Source organism: Austrofundulus limnaeus, unplaced genomic scaffold (assembly GCF_001266775.1).
Source record: "Austrofundulus limnaeus strain Quisiro unplaced genomic scaffold, Austrofundulus_limnaeus-1.0 Scaffold315, whole genome shotgun sequence".
NCBI lineage: Eukaryota > Metazoa > Chordata > Actinopteri > Cyprinodontiformes > Rivulidae > Austrofundulus > Austrofundulus limnaeus.
Genome location: NW_013952717.1, coordinates 16,243 through 30,096, shown reverse-complemented (window position 1 = coordinate 30,096; position 13,854 = coordinate 16,243). Strand labels below are relative to the sequence as shown.

The 13,854-nt window shown below is 39.0% G+C and overlaps 1 protein-coding gene across 1 annotated transcript in view; it reads left to right on the top strand.

The window, feature by feature from the left end:
* slco5a1b (solute carrier organic anion transporter family member 5A1b) overlaps positions 1 to 13,580 on the top strand; it is a gene marked incomplete at both ends in the record, with an annotated part of 19,804 nt that extends 6,224 nt beyond the window's left edge. The window contains 2 exon segments of the mRNA XM_014022034.1: positions 5,241 to 5,291; positions 13,467 to 13,580. Of these exon segments, the coding sequence (XP_013877488.1) occupies positions 5,241 to 5,291; positions 13,467 to 13,580 (165 nt within the window).
* Between the last annotated feature and the right edge of the window lie 274 nt (positions 13,581 to 13,854).

Sequence of the window (13,854 nt, the reverse complement as noted above, 5' to 3'; positions counted from 1 at the left end):
TTTGCAGGATCCTGAGAAACCTTTGCAGGATCCTGAGAAACCTTTGCAGGATCCTGAGAAACCTTTGCAGGATCATGAGATACTTTTGCAGGATCCTGAGAAACCTTTGCAGGATCATGAGATACTTTTGCAGGATCCTGAGAAACTTTTGCAGGATCATGAGATACTTTTGCAGGATCCTGAGAAACCTTTGCAGGATCATAAGTAACCTTTGCAGGATCATAAGAAACCTTTGCAGGATCATAAGTAACCTTCGCAGGATCATGAGATACTTTTGCAGGATCCTGAGAAACCTTTGCAGGATCATGAGATACTTTTGCAGGATCCTGAGAAACCTTTGCAGGATCATAAGTAACCTTTGCAGGATCATGAGAAACCTTTGCAGGATCATGAGAAACTTTTACAGGATCCAGAGAAACCATAAGTTTGAGTTGTTGAACTTGTTGTTGTAGATGCACATCCAGTAATTACTTTCATTCAAATCCATCCACTTGTTCATGAGATATTTTGCTAACAGACAAATAAAGAAACCCGCTCACACACTTAGACATGAGCCAGACTCCCTTTAGGTGACGTGATAATAAGATGGAATGTAACACTAATAATGTCAAAATGAACAGGTGAAAAAATAAAACTATAGAAAATCATGTTTTAKGTAAATCTGCACTAATCTGCTGCCAAACAATCTGAAGAATATAAATATAGATCATATTTATTCTGTTTTCTGTTACTAAATGTTTTCATGGAAGCAGAAGGGATTTTCTCTGACAAAATGAGCTAACGGTGTTTAGGTTTCCACCATCATAAACCTGTTTTCTGTCATTTCCTTATGTTTCTTTTTCACGCCTGAAAGCAGCTGTAATGAAGCTCTATTTCTGAACATTTTATTAAACACATCACAGATTTGAATAAGGCTTATGTGGCTCCAAACCAAACGTTTTCCCACAAAGATTGGGAAGCAAATACAGCTGGGAGGGATGGAATATTCCGCAAATACGACACAAGCTTATAGGAAATCACTTTTCTCTGATTTGCCTTTATTAGAGACAAATCTGTGCAAAAACACATGACAGGAAATTGGAGAAGTGGTTCTGAAGACTTGATGTTTGTTTTCATGTAATTCAGTCAAAATTTTCCCTCTGTAAATATTAAACCCTTTTTATTGTAACAAAAACACGTAAAATGCTGTCATCAGATGTGTGTTTTCATTGAGTAAACATAGTTTTTAGTACTTTTTAGTCATTCTAAGCTTTTATATGAACTCCTCTGTTAAAGTCAGGCCACACAAAACTGACGAATCAGCAGTTTTCTTGCTTCAACACACCTGGTTTAAATGATCGGGTCGTTAACAGGTTTCTGCAGAGGAGCTGTTTCAGTCACAAGTGTCTGAAACTTGAAGAGCAGTGGCTCTAAGCTGAAKGTTTTTCTACAAGGTATTTAAAGTTTTCACTCTGTTTAACGCAATATTTTCAGCTCATTCTGAAACACAAACCACAGTTATGAATTCAAGACTAAAAGCTGTGACTTTGTGACGTATTCATGTTGTCTTTTTTAAATGCAAGCAATCCTAACAGAATTTAGAGATGTTGACATTTAACATGCGGTCTTTGGTTGATGAGCTTTGTTTACAAAACAGATGTCCACATGGTTTTTAAATAGTTTTAATTTCCTTACTTTCTAAGACACGTTAAGTTGATTTGATGCTGCAGTTTGCCTTGTAATATTTTATTCATTATCTGCTACGTTTGCATTGGATTTTATGAAGTTTTATTAGTTTTTATGATACAAGATGCTTCCTAAAAAACCAGAATGTGAATCTTTTCCTAAAATTTCATGGCGATATCTTGAACACTGAGGGAGTTATGATCAAAAATGGATAAGAACAAGGTGAAATGGTCACAAAGGCCCCACTGGTTCTGCTGTGAACTGCAGCAAGAAAACGAGCTGATTTCACCTAAACAAACATCTATAACTTCCCTCAGACTGCAGATAATCACATGATTTTGGTGATATTTTGTATGGTTTGTAATGTTCTTTTAATCTGTCAGATTCCCTTTTTAACAGTGTGTAGGATAAATTTTTTTTATCAACATCCATTTTTATTGTTTTAGCTGCCAAGGTGTTTCCTACAGAAAATGTGGATCTTTTTCTAAAATTTCATGGAAATATCTCGAACATTAAGTAAGTTATGATTGAAATGGTCACTAAGGCCGGACTGGTTCTGCTGTGAATTGCAGCAGAAATGAGCTTGATTGAACGTAAACATCAATAACTTCCTTCATACTTGAGATCATCACATGGTTTTGGTGATRTTTTGTAGGTTTTTAATGCTTTTTTAAATCCACTGTTTAGATTTGATGTTCATGTGGGACAAAACTATCTACATCCTTTATAAAATTAAAGACCTAGCATTCCTTGAACAAAAACCACCCACATCTTTTCCTGCCAGAGTTTAAATGTCTTCTTACATTGAAGTTTTAGTCAAATCTCCAAAATAAAGTAAAATATTGAGAGAGGTTGTGCTCGATGTTTGAGTTGTGGGTGACTCAGCCACCTGCAAATCAAATTTTAGCTTAATCTCTGCAAATGTGACAGTTATAGCTTCTATTGTTGGGTTGTTCTGATTAAATCAGATGCAAGCTTTATTAAAATCCATCCAGTGGGGCATGAGATGTTTTGCTAACAGASCTGTGATGGGCACTGAAGGAAGCAGGTTTGTACAGTCAGTGTTTTACCTGCAGGATGGGGTTAAACTGAGGTCTGAGAGCTCTCAGGTGGGAATGTGAGCAGCTGTGTGTGAAACCAGGAGCTTCAGCTCCATAAATGTATGGAGATGAGAGGAAAGGAGGCAGTCGCTGCCACACTCAGGTCCCGAAGAGCAGTGAGAGATGAGCAGCTGTTGCCATGGTTGCAGCATCCCATTATTTTTACAGGTTTCAGTCGCAGCTCCGACACAAAGCCTGTTAATCCCAGTGGCATTATTTATTTCTGACACGAGAGTCTGATTGTGCCGACAGGACTCTGAACTCTAGAAACCRACTCTCTGCGTTTTTGTTTTGGCCTCGCAGCTCCGGTCTGTGATGCAGAGTTTTTATTTAGTTTGCAAACTTCACAAACCACAATCTGTAAACAAAATGCAGTCAGAATTTTCCTGCAGTCCWAACCAGATTTTTGGTTTTGCTTCTCGTTTGACTTGAAGACGGGCTGTGAAGCTCTGCAGACGTAGCTCCATGTTTGATGCTTCGAGTCATGAATATTTTATTGTGATATTTGAATACAGCTGAGGCATCGGGTACCTTTTTTTTAGGCAGTTTTGTGGACTTGAATGGGTTTCTTTGGCTGCTTCAGGATATATAGTCAAACATGAATGATTTAAAGAGACAGTGGATGGTATAGGCCACGCCTCCTGTAGTGATATGTGTTCAACTCTATGGTTGTGAATGATTCTCTGGTTCTAATACTTTTTTATATTTTAGCACAATCTGTATAACTTTAGGCAGCATAGCCTCCAATTCCACATTTTTTTTAAACCAAAACACCCCCACCCAAGCTAGGGCTGTGCGGTATATGTGATAGATGATAGACGATATAAAGTTGGCCTACAGTAGAAATTTACCCTCTACCGTCCTGTGGTCAGTTACGTCATCGCACCTGTGTCAACATGGCTGTGAGTGCAGAGACAACTGAGCAGGAGGAGTTCAAATATTCTGAAAATAAATGAAGAAATATAGTGTTTTAAAGCACGTTAACGTGAGAATAAATCCTCAATTTCCCTCTCCCGCTGTAGAAATGTTACGTCGTGTCAGGGGATCATTTCCTCCCTCCTGCTGCACGTCACGCAGAGCGAAGCTTTAACAACCGTAGTTGTTGGAGAAAAAAACTTTTTATTTTATGTATTGTTACCCACAGAGATGATAAATGATGTGGACGTTCGTTCAGTCATAAATCCATCTTTTTAATGTAACAGTTCTGCTCTGAGAGCAGCAGAGCAGCAGCTAAGTTCAGCAGGTAGAAGCTCAATGTATGGCAGGCAGATATTACATTTATTTGGCTGCATCACACTGCATTCCAGTTATCTGAAATTGTTTAATGACAGAACTATGTGCATCTTAAGGTCCTGTCACACTATAATATTTTAGGTAAYTTATGCCAACTTAGCATATTTTTTACGTCCAAATGACTAATTTTACTTGAAGTACTGATTATAACATCCACTTTATTTTAATATTGTTGAAAATTTGAGAAATGTTTTTATTTGTTGTTGAAACTTCTGTTATGTTCATTGGCAGTACAGTGAAAATGCTGGGTTTGATTATGATTACAGTTTTCTGCTAAATAAATGCTCTAAAAATTACATTATCTTTGCTTTTTATGATAATTTTCTACCGCGATGTATACCGTTACCGTAAAAAGATTTAATTTATACTGTGATATGAATATGATGCCATACCGCCCAGCCCTACCCCCAGCCTTAGAGATATTTCAAAATGTCTCATGAAGTGCTTCCCATCAAAGGTTTTCATCCTGTATTTGGCCCGACATCTCCCTCTGACCTCCTGACATTTGAAATATTTCCATAACATGTCCCGATTACTCAACAAAGATAAACTCTGACAACTTTAATCAATGTGTGAGAGGAAAGAGCACCATGTGTCGGAGCAAACTGTAGAATCTCAGCAGAGTCAGAAGTGTTTTTTTGAAGCAGAGGACCGATGATGCCAGATCTCCTGCTACTGAAGCAGAATAAAATATGGCCGCCTCCTCTCCTCTCCCCCAGGAGCACTGAAGGAGCTGCTTTGATGCATCATCYTGTTTCTTCTTCACCCCAGAGTTAATTTAGGATAACTGCGAGCATTTACTGTCCTGGGCTGACAGATGTAGCAATAAAACACGGCCTCCAAAAACACAAGCGCTGATGTCTTGGTGAGACATTTAGTCTCATGTTGGAGTCTGGAGGAAGAAAAACTGACTACAATCAGGTTACAAACTTACATGAAAGTAAACTTTTAAAATTTACTGTCTTCTTACAAAAACAGCTGGACTGGTGGACTGTTTCTGTCTTTAATTACCTGACAATGAAAATATAAATTCATAAAAAAGAAGTCTAAACATTTCACGGGTGAAACCCAAACCAAGGAAGCTGCTTTAAATGTGACGAGCATTCAGCTTATTTCTGCTCAACCTTCTGAACGCATCAGTTTCAGTAATAATTACAATTTTTTTTTCTTTTTATTTTTCAGGTTGCCTGTTTGAGAACGAGCTGTGCTCATCGTATGAGATGTGTGTCAACGGTAAGCTGCACACACACACACACATTAAACCTCCTGATTTACAAAACACATAATTCATCGCAATATTTACACTTGCCTCCTAATTTACACTAGATGTGGTTCTGGTCCTTTCCGGTCCAGTCCGTTCTGCCCCGCCCTCTGTAGTAAATACGTGACCATTATAATCAGAGTATTTACACTGGCTCTGCACGGCGGTCCACAAAAATTAGATTTGATCTTATTTTTGCCAGATGCCAGGAAAAGGAACGAGCACATCTGTATTTTCAAAATAATTCACAAAAGGCGGACTAGTTTTGTCGAAATYGTAGCCTGGTAAAAACCAGACCCTCATCCTTCACTTTGCTTCAGACGAGGGTCTGGAACCTCTGCTGTAGAAAGTGATTCTTGCTGGAGGCGTGGCCTATGCTGAAGTTTAAAATGGGTTGGCCGCAAGTGCTAGCTCCACTGTGAAGGAGGCTAAGCTAAGAAGCTAACCGGAAATCGCGTGGAGCCGAACGAGATGGCTGTAAATGAGAGCTGCTGCTTTGTCAGACAAATTTAATTTAATTTAGAAGCCTTATCACGGACTGGCTTCATTCACTTCCTCCACTGCCGTATGCTAAACTAACTAGCAGATACTGCGCAGAAAATCAACGTCATTTTAAACTCMGCCTTCTGTTTGCTGATTGGCCCAGGTAAAAWAAAYTAMAATCAGACACTGTTAAACTAAATGCTTACAAAGCAGGTACAAAAAACGCTGCRATAGCTTTGTAGCTGTAACTTGTTGTTMCTACTTCTGCAGCTCAGTGTATTCTCTAAGCTCATGAGCGCCCCCTACCGTTCCCTGAGCCTGAGAACCACCAGCCTCCACTCATGTCTTTTCTCAGCCGTTTCAGCTCACAGAAAACGTAACACAAAWACGTATTTATTTTAAACATCAGCTAAACTGTGGAAAGTCAGTTTTATTTTTTAAAAGCCAAACATTTTACTGTTGACACGTAGAGACATATTCTGCTCACTATATAACCTGCAGCAGGGATTGCGCAATCCAAGTGGAGACGGAGCGTGGTTGAAAATGTTGCGCGATCTGAAGGCGGAGCTTGATTTTGCCTCCTAGTCCTCATCCTATTTGAACAGGAAATGAGGAAATTCAGTGATTTAGAATAAGAAAAATATTAAAAGTTGTTTAAGTTAAATAGAAAAATTGTTTATAGTACAAATCATTGTATAAATACAACAATTTAATGTTTAATATTTTTTATCATTTAACTTTCTAGTGACCGCACGTCACTGTCAGTTACATGTAAGCCTGCAGGTCAGGAACACATTTTGAGTAGGTGAGATGTTTGCTTTAAGAGGAAACACAGAAAGTTTAAATGACTGTTTGTGGTGCAGATGTTCCTTCTGAAGAATGGGTTTTTATATTTAGACACGCTCAGACTGTCTCTGCAGAAACACGAGCGAGGAAACTCCTGCTGAGAACTAACCTGAAATCAAAGAAACCCCAAACAAATAAAGCTGCTCTAAAAACGAGGAGGAGGAGGAGGAGGGGGGGCATCCTTTTAAATATCGAAATCTGGTTTCTGTTTTGGTTTTTCCTGTAAGAAACTCTGCCCAGCTTAGAGCGTCTGATCTGAGAGCACCGTTAACGTGACTAAGATGTTCCAGTTTATGTTGAAGATGTTGATTCTGTAAATTCATTAGCTTGATTTCCTCTCTGCACAGCGTTCTCCTCAGATTTGCTCCTTTAATCTCATTCGGAGCAACGAGGAAGGGCAGGGAAACAAACGATGTGCCGTACGTGGTGATAAATTCTCTAAAAGGTGATTTTTATTTTTAGGCCGGCTCAGACAGGCTCCTCTGTCTGTGTTGTGGCTGCTGCTGCAGGTGACCTTGTTTTACTCGCAGCTTTTAGTCTCGTTATGTTGCTGCATATCCCAGAAATTATTCAGTCTGTCTCTAAGAGCTTTGCACTCTTGAAGGAATGTTTTACTTTGAGCCTGAATTTCTGAGGAATAAAACGACTCCTGGAGGTGAGGCTCCACTGATGACTGGCTCTCACAGGGGGAGGAGGGGGGAGCCACAGTGGGCTGCACCTCCTTTGTTCTCACTCCAGTGTGTCTGACCTGCTTCAATAGCTGCTGTCAAGCTGCTTCTCACTGACAATGCCACTTTGTTGTGCTGCTGATTGGCAGCTCAGGATCTATCAGGTTACAGAGCACCTGGGAGCAGAGCCGGCACTCACCATTTATTTCTTCCACTTCTAGATGGAGCATCTGCAGGGGGCTTTCAGGGGGGGTTTAAAGGAATAGAACGTTTTTTTTTATTTGAGCAATTAGTATCTTACCTGCAGCAGACAGAGCTGTCACTTTGAAGAATCTGTAGCTGTGTTTCCTTTGACCATGAAAATGTGCAAATTAGAATTTCGAAAATAAACTTGCTCAATGGAAACACGTCAATTCTGAAAAAAGTTACGTTTTTCGACAAAATGTTTTTGCGCTAGGATGAGGTGGTTTTTCGGCCGTATCAAAATTGGTGTTTTTCGCAAAACTGCAATGGAAACACTTTTTTCGCATCACGGGAGTCACGTGAACAACAACCGTCTGTTTCTATTGGTGAAAAAGACGATGATGAAGATAACAGGAAGTAGAAATAGTAATAATATCACAGAAGTAGTAAAAGAAAGTAGTAAGCTCACTGACTACAATTTCCCAAAAACACAGCATACGTAGCCGCTCCCAAGTAGGGACTTGTCTCTGGAAAGCCTCGATAAAAGACGCCGACGTCTCCTCTGATGATGAGCGCTAGTGTCGTGGTAGCAACATGCTATGTGTTTACATCCATTGCCGCCATGTTTGTAATGACTTATCATGAGAACAAACATATTCATGCGTGACTTGAATAACATTTCTTACTTAATGGAAACACTGCAATTGCGAAACTGTGTTTTCGACATTAACAGAATATCAACAAAGTTTTGCGCACATTTGTAATGGAAACACAGCTAGTGAGAAAGAAGTCAGTCTTATGCTACATTCACACAGAACGTGTTTTGAGCAGCAAAAATGTGCCCAACGCCTCCAGTTGGGTGCGCTACGTTCAGACCAGGACAGAGACTACAGGTGCTGGTCATAAAATTAGAATATCATGAAAAAGTAGATTTATTTCAGTAATTCCATTTAAAAAGTGAAACTTGTATATTATATTCATACATTACATACAAACTCATATATTTCAAATGTTTATTTCATTTAATTTTGATGATTACAAACGACAACAAATGAAAATCTCAAATTCAGCATATCAGAAAATTAGAATCTTGTGAAAAGGTTCAAAATGGATGGCACCTGGTACCACACTCTAATCAGCTAATTAACTCAAACCACCTGCAAAGGCCTTTAAATGGTCTTTCTGTCTAGTTCTATAGGCTACACAATCATGGGGAAGACTGCTGACTTGACAGTTGTCCAAAAGACGACCATCGACACCTTGCACAAGGAGGGCAAGACACAAAAGGTCATCGCTAAAGAGGCTGGCTGTTCACAGAGCTCTGTGTCCAAGCACATTAATAGAGAGGCGAAGGGAAGGAAAAGATGTGGTCGAAAAAAATGTACAAGCAAGAGAGATAACCGCACCCTGGAGAGGATTGTGAAACAAAACCCATTCAAAAATGTGGGGGAGATTCACAAAGAGTGGACTGCAGCTGGAGTGAGTGCTTCAAGAACCACCACACACAGACGTATGAAAGACATGGGTTTCTGCTGTCGCATTCCTTGTGTCAAGCCACTCTTGAACCTCAGACAGCGTCAGAAGCGTCTTGCCTGGGCTACAGAGAAACAGGACTGGACTGCTGGTGAGTGGTCCAAAGTCATGTTCTCTGATGAAAGTAAATTTTGCATTTCCTTTGGAAATCAAGGTCCCAGAGTCTGGAGGAAAAGAAGAGAGGCACTTCATCCACGTTGCTTGAAGTCCAGTGTAAAGTTTCCACAGTCAGTGATGGTTTGGGGTGCCATGTCATCTGCTGGTGTTGGTCCATTGTGTTTTCTGAGGTCCAGGGTCAACGCAGCCACATACCAGGAAGTTTTAGAGCACTTCATGCTTCCTGCTGCTGACCAACTTTTTGGAGATGCAGATTTCATTTTCCAACAGGACTTGGCACCTGCACACAGTGCCAAAGCTACCAGTACCTGGTTGAAGGACCATGGTATCCCTGTTCTTAATTGGCCAGCAAACTCTCCTGACCTTAACCCCATAGAAAATCTATGGGGTATTGTGAAGAAGAAGATGCAGTACACCAGACCCAACAATTCAGAAGAGCTAAAAGCCACTATTAGAGCAACCTGGGCTATCATAACACCTGAGCAGTGCCACAGACTGATCGACTCCATGCCACGCCGCATTGCTGCAGTAATACAGGCCAAAGGAGCCCCAACTAAATACTGAGTGCTGTACATGCTCATACTTTTCATGTTCATCCTTTTCAGTTGGCCAACATTTCTATAAATCCTTTGTATTTATTGGTCTTCAGTAATATTCTAATTTTCTGATATGCTGAATTTGAGATTTTCATTTGTTGTCATTTGTAATCATCAAAATTAAACGAAATAAACATTTGAAATATATGAGTTTGTATGTAATGTATGAATATAATATACAAGTTTCACTTTTTAAATGGAATTACTGAAATAAATCTACTTTTTCATGAGATTCTAATTTTATGACCAGCACCTGTAGATGTGCATCTGAAGAGGGAGGAGTGTCTTGGTTTTATCCGTTCTGTCTTTAATGACGGGTGAAATAAAGATATAATAAAGAAAATGGCTTTGCTTTATTTACTGAGAGCAAGCGATATATAAATGTTATTTTGCACACGGAGCTCTTGTTTCCTGGTTTAAAATAAGTTTTGTCCAAACCACGAGGAGGACCTCGGTCCTGTTCTCCCACACAGGTGCCGGTTTGACAAGGACCGGTTCCTGYGCTGCCTCCCATTAGCTGCAAGGGACAAAAATTCACAGTGTGAGAGGAGCCGGGTTTGATTCTGGCTCATTACACGTCTGTTGTCTCTGAAACGTGAATTGCGTCGCAGCGCCTCTGTGGACGAGCCGTGATTTGTTGATCCGTGTTTATGTTGAGTTTTCTTTTTTTCTTACTTTAAATGTGACGCTTGTTGTGATGGAATTGATTCAGCACGGGTCATGTTGTTCAGTTTGAAAAGATTCTTGTTTTGAAGACCTCGTTAATCCAGAAACAAGCGTCTCTAATTTCTGAGCGAAGCAGAAGACTCCAGACRGAGTGGCTGTGTCTGCTCTCATCTGATTGGTTACAGCTTGTAAGATCGCTCCAAGTTACTGAAGGAGGAAATATAAACTTGTGATGTGAACAGTGTTTTCCTGGCAGAGGTCAGTCCCATCAGAGATTAGATGGAACCACGGTTTGATGTAAATGTGTTGCTCAAATTGGTAAAATTTTTCAGTAGAAAGATTGATTTTCCATCTTTAACATTACCCCAGGCTTTTAATTTTGTTTCTTAAAACAATATTTTTAAAATAAAGCAGCTGGCCACGACGTATGAAGCAGCTCTTTTTTCTTTGAGCCAGTCGACGCAGCAGAGGACCTGCCACATGAAGCCTCTTAGAATTGATCTTGTGGAGCGTGAGTCTATGAAGGATGAGCCTCTTGGTCCCCTGAGGAAACAAATCCATTAAGATGTTCTCATTCTGTTCATTAGGTTTCTCCTTACAGTCCGTCTCCCAACTGGACAACTCTGCAGGCTGTTGTCACTTTTTTACATTTTTCATTTTCCTGTAGCAAAATACCAAAAACACTTGAGTCACACTGAGTGGACGGTTTCCCTAAAATGGTCAAGAACGACCTGAGTAAAAGTTTTAAGACTTTTTATGACCTCCATCTTTAGGCTTCTGCTCATTGTTTCTCTTCTGTAATGAAGCCTTTTTTTTCTGCGCTCAGCCTGTGAATCCTTCATCTAATCTGCACTATAAACCAGCAGAGGACATGTTTAGCTCAGAATTACTGCCCTCTGCTAGCAAACGAGGCTAACTGACACAGATTTGACATGCAGGAGTGGAAGCATGAAAGATAATTCAAGATGTTGTTCCTGGAAAACAAACGATGCCGTGAGAAGAAGAGGCTTCTGGCACGGTGATGCTAAGGATCCAGTATAATTTTAGCATCAATTAGTTGTGATAGTTTAGATTTTAGATGCAGAAAATGCCTTGAATTGATTTTAAAACAAAAGCAAACTGAGCCTAAAGAGAAAATGTTTTAAAGAAAAGCATTTCTTGGTTCATAGACATGTTTTAATGAATAAAAATTGGATATTGATTGATTGAAGGCTGTGAATAATTATATATTTTTAATGAAATAAAAATATAAAGTCTGTAATTAAATCTAACATTAACCACGTTTTGATATATAAACTGCTGAATTAGCACAAATGAGTTACATACAGAAAAACGTAGTGTGAATGAGCGTTCACACAATAATGTAACGGTGAAAAAAAAATCACTCAAACAGATTTTCACTGTGCTGTGAGCTCATCATCTCGAGTGTTTTTAAAGATCTGAGTCGAAACAGGAGAAGGGGTGTGGGGGGACCAGAAGCAGCTGCAGGTGACGCTGCRTGTTTCCTGAAGCCCGCTTCCAGCCTCACGCATCAGTCACAGAGCTCAGCTTTCATTTACTCCAGACAGCTCCTGTACATCGATAACCGCTGGCCCTGAAACAACTTCAGCCATCGATCGGAACACGTGAGCGGCCCGAAACATGTGAACTCTAAATCTGAACAAATGTTCGTTTCGTTAAAACAAACGAAAAGGAAGCAAAATGTGCAGCAGGACTTTAGAGGTCACAACTTAATGGACATTTTATGAGCAAGACAAAGGAAATGCTTGATTTATACCCATATTTGTTGCTGCCTGATTACCTGCCACCATGGACAGCAGCTGATGATGTAATCGACTGTCAGAGCTGCACAATATATCACAAATTTATTGTTCTCACAATACAAGCTGATGCAATATCAATATCACAAAGAACTGTTTGGACTGCAGTAAACCACAACATTCATGTTCTGCTAATGTTTGGCAGAGTTGTAAAGTAAGTACAAATACTTTGTTACTGTACTTACCGGTAAGTAGAATTTTTGCGTATCTGCACTTTACTTGAGTAATTATTTTCAGCCTACTTTTTACTTCTACTTCTAACATTTTTTTGAAAAGACAAGAAGTAGAAAGTCGTTACTTTTATTTTTTCTTGTTTTCATTCCAGCTTGTAAAAAATAAAAACTATCCATATAAACTGTGCCTGCTATAGAGTGAATTTAACTGTGGTTGAATGAGAAGTATAAATATATAAAACTCTGATAGTGTATTAGTTTGTACACAAACAAATCATGTCACACTCCAGCAGGACAGAATCATTCAAATAAAAGGACTGTACTTAAGAAGTATTTGTATTTCATGAATTATATTMTTACATTTGGCCGCAGCCCTCAGATAGATTTTCATTTTGGGGAAAAGCTTTGTGCAGCCTTGATATATGTATATAAACTGAAACAGCTGGACTAGTGCATCCTAAATTTAACATCCATTCATTCTTTTAATACAACAGTCATTTCTGCAGTTTTTGGGGAGGTCACCTCCTAATAAATGTCCTTACAGAAAATCTAACTGCTCTTTTTAAATCTATACTTTTACTTTTAATACTTAAGTACAACAAATTTAGATACTTTAAGACTTTTACTCAAGTAATATTCCTAAAGGAGACTTTAACTTTTACCAAAGTAAGTTTTTGGTAAGATACTTGTGCTTTTACTCAAGTATCACTTTGTTTTGGATTTATATCTAATAGTTTTGGTTTAATTKTCTATCAACCAGAAGAGTTTTGCCTTTTTCACCATTAGCACATTCATGCTAAGCTAACTACAGTATATCTCACACTGCTAACACAATCAGCCTAGTTCATCCAAATATGGAAAAATGTCTTTTTAAGGATTACGTCTTTCCTGATGAATGGAAACCCACTGACAAACATGTCAGACGGGAAAGAGATTCAGGGAGGAAAAAACATTCATAAACCACAAAAACACTTGGATCCATTGAACTGATTTCTTTAACCAGACTGAGAACACATTCAGAAATATAAACGCTGGGTTTTCTGTCTATTTCTGTGTCCACAGATGGGATGTTTGGGAGGTGTCACTCTGTTCCAGTGAAGGATTTTTACACCTATGATGTCTCTCCATCTGTTGTGCAACGATTCAGGATTCTGCTGGAGAAGCTGTCCAGCAGAGGTACAGACACAAACCCTTTCATCCCAACGAAACACAAAACTATGGAGGACCGAAACTGACATAAACATAAAAGCAGAAATATATGAATGGACCAATAAATAAATAAATAAATAAATGCACTTAAAATGCACCAATTAAAATAAAAGGAGAAATTTACCTCATGTTTTATTTTTTAATTGAACTTCATATTTATTTTCCAGCTTAGTTCTAATAAGTTATGTATTTTGGTACATAATTTACATTTTACAGTTTTTATAAACATGTTTTTCCTTTT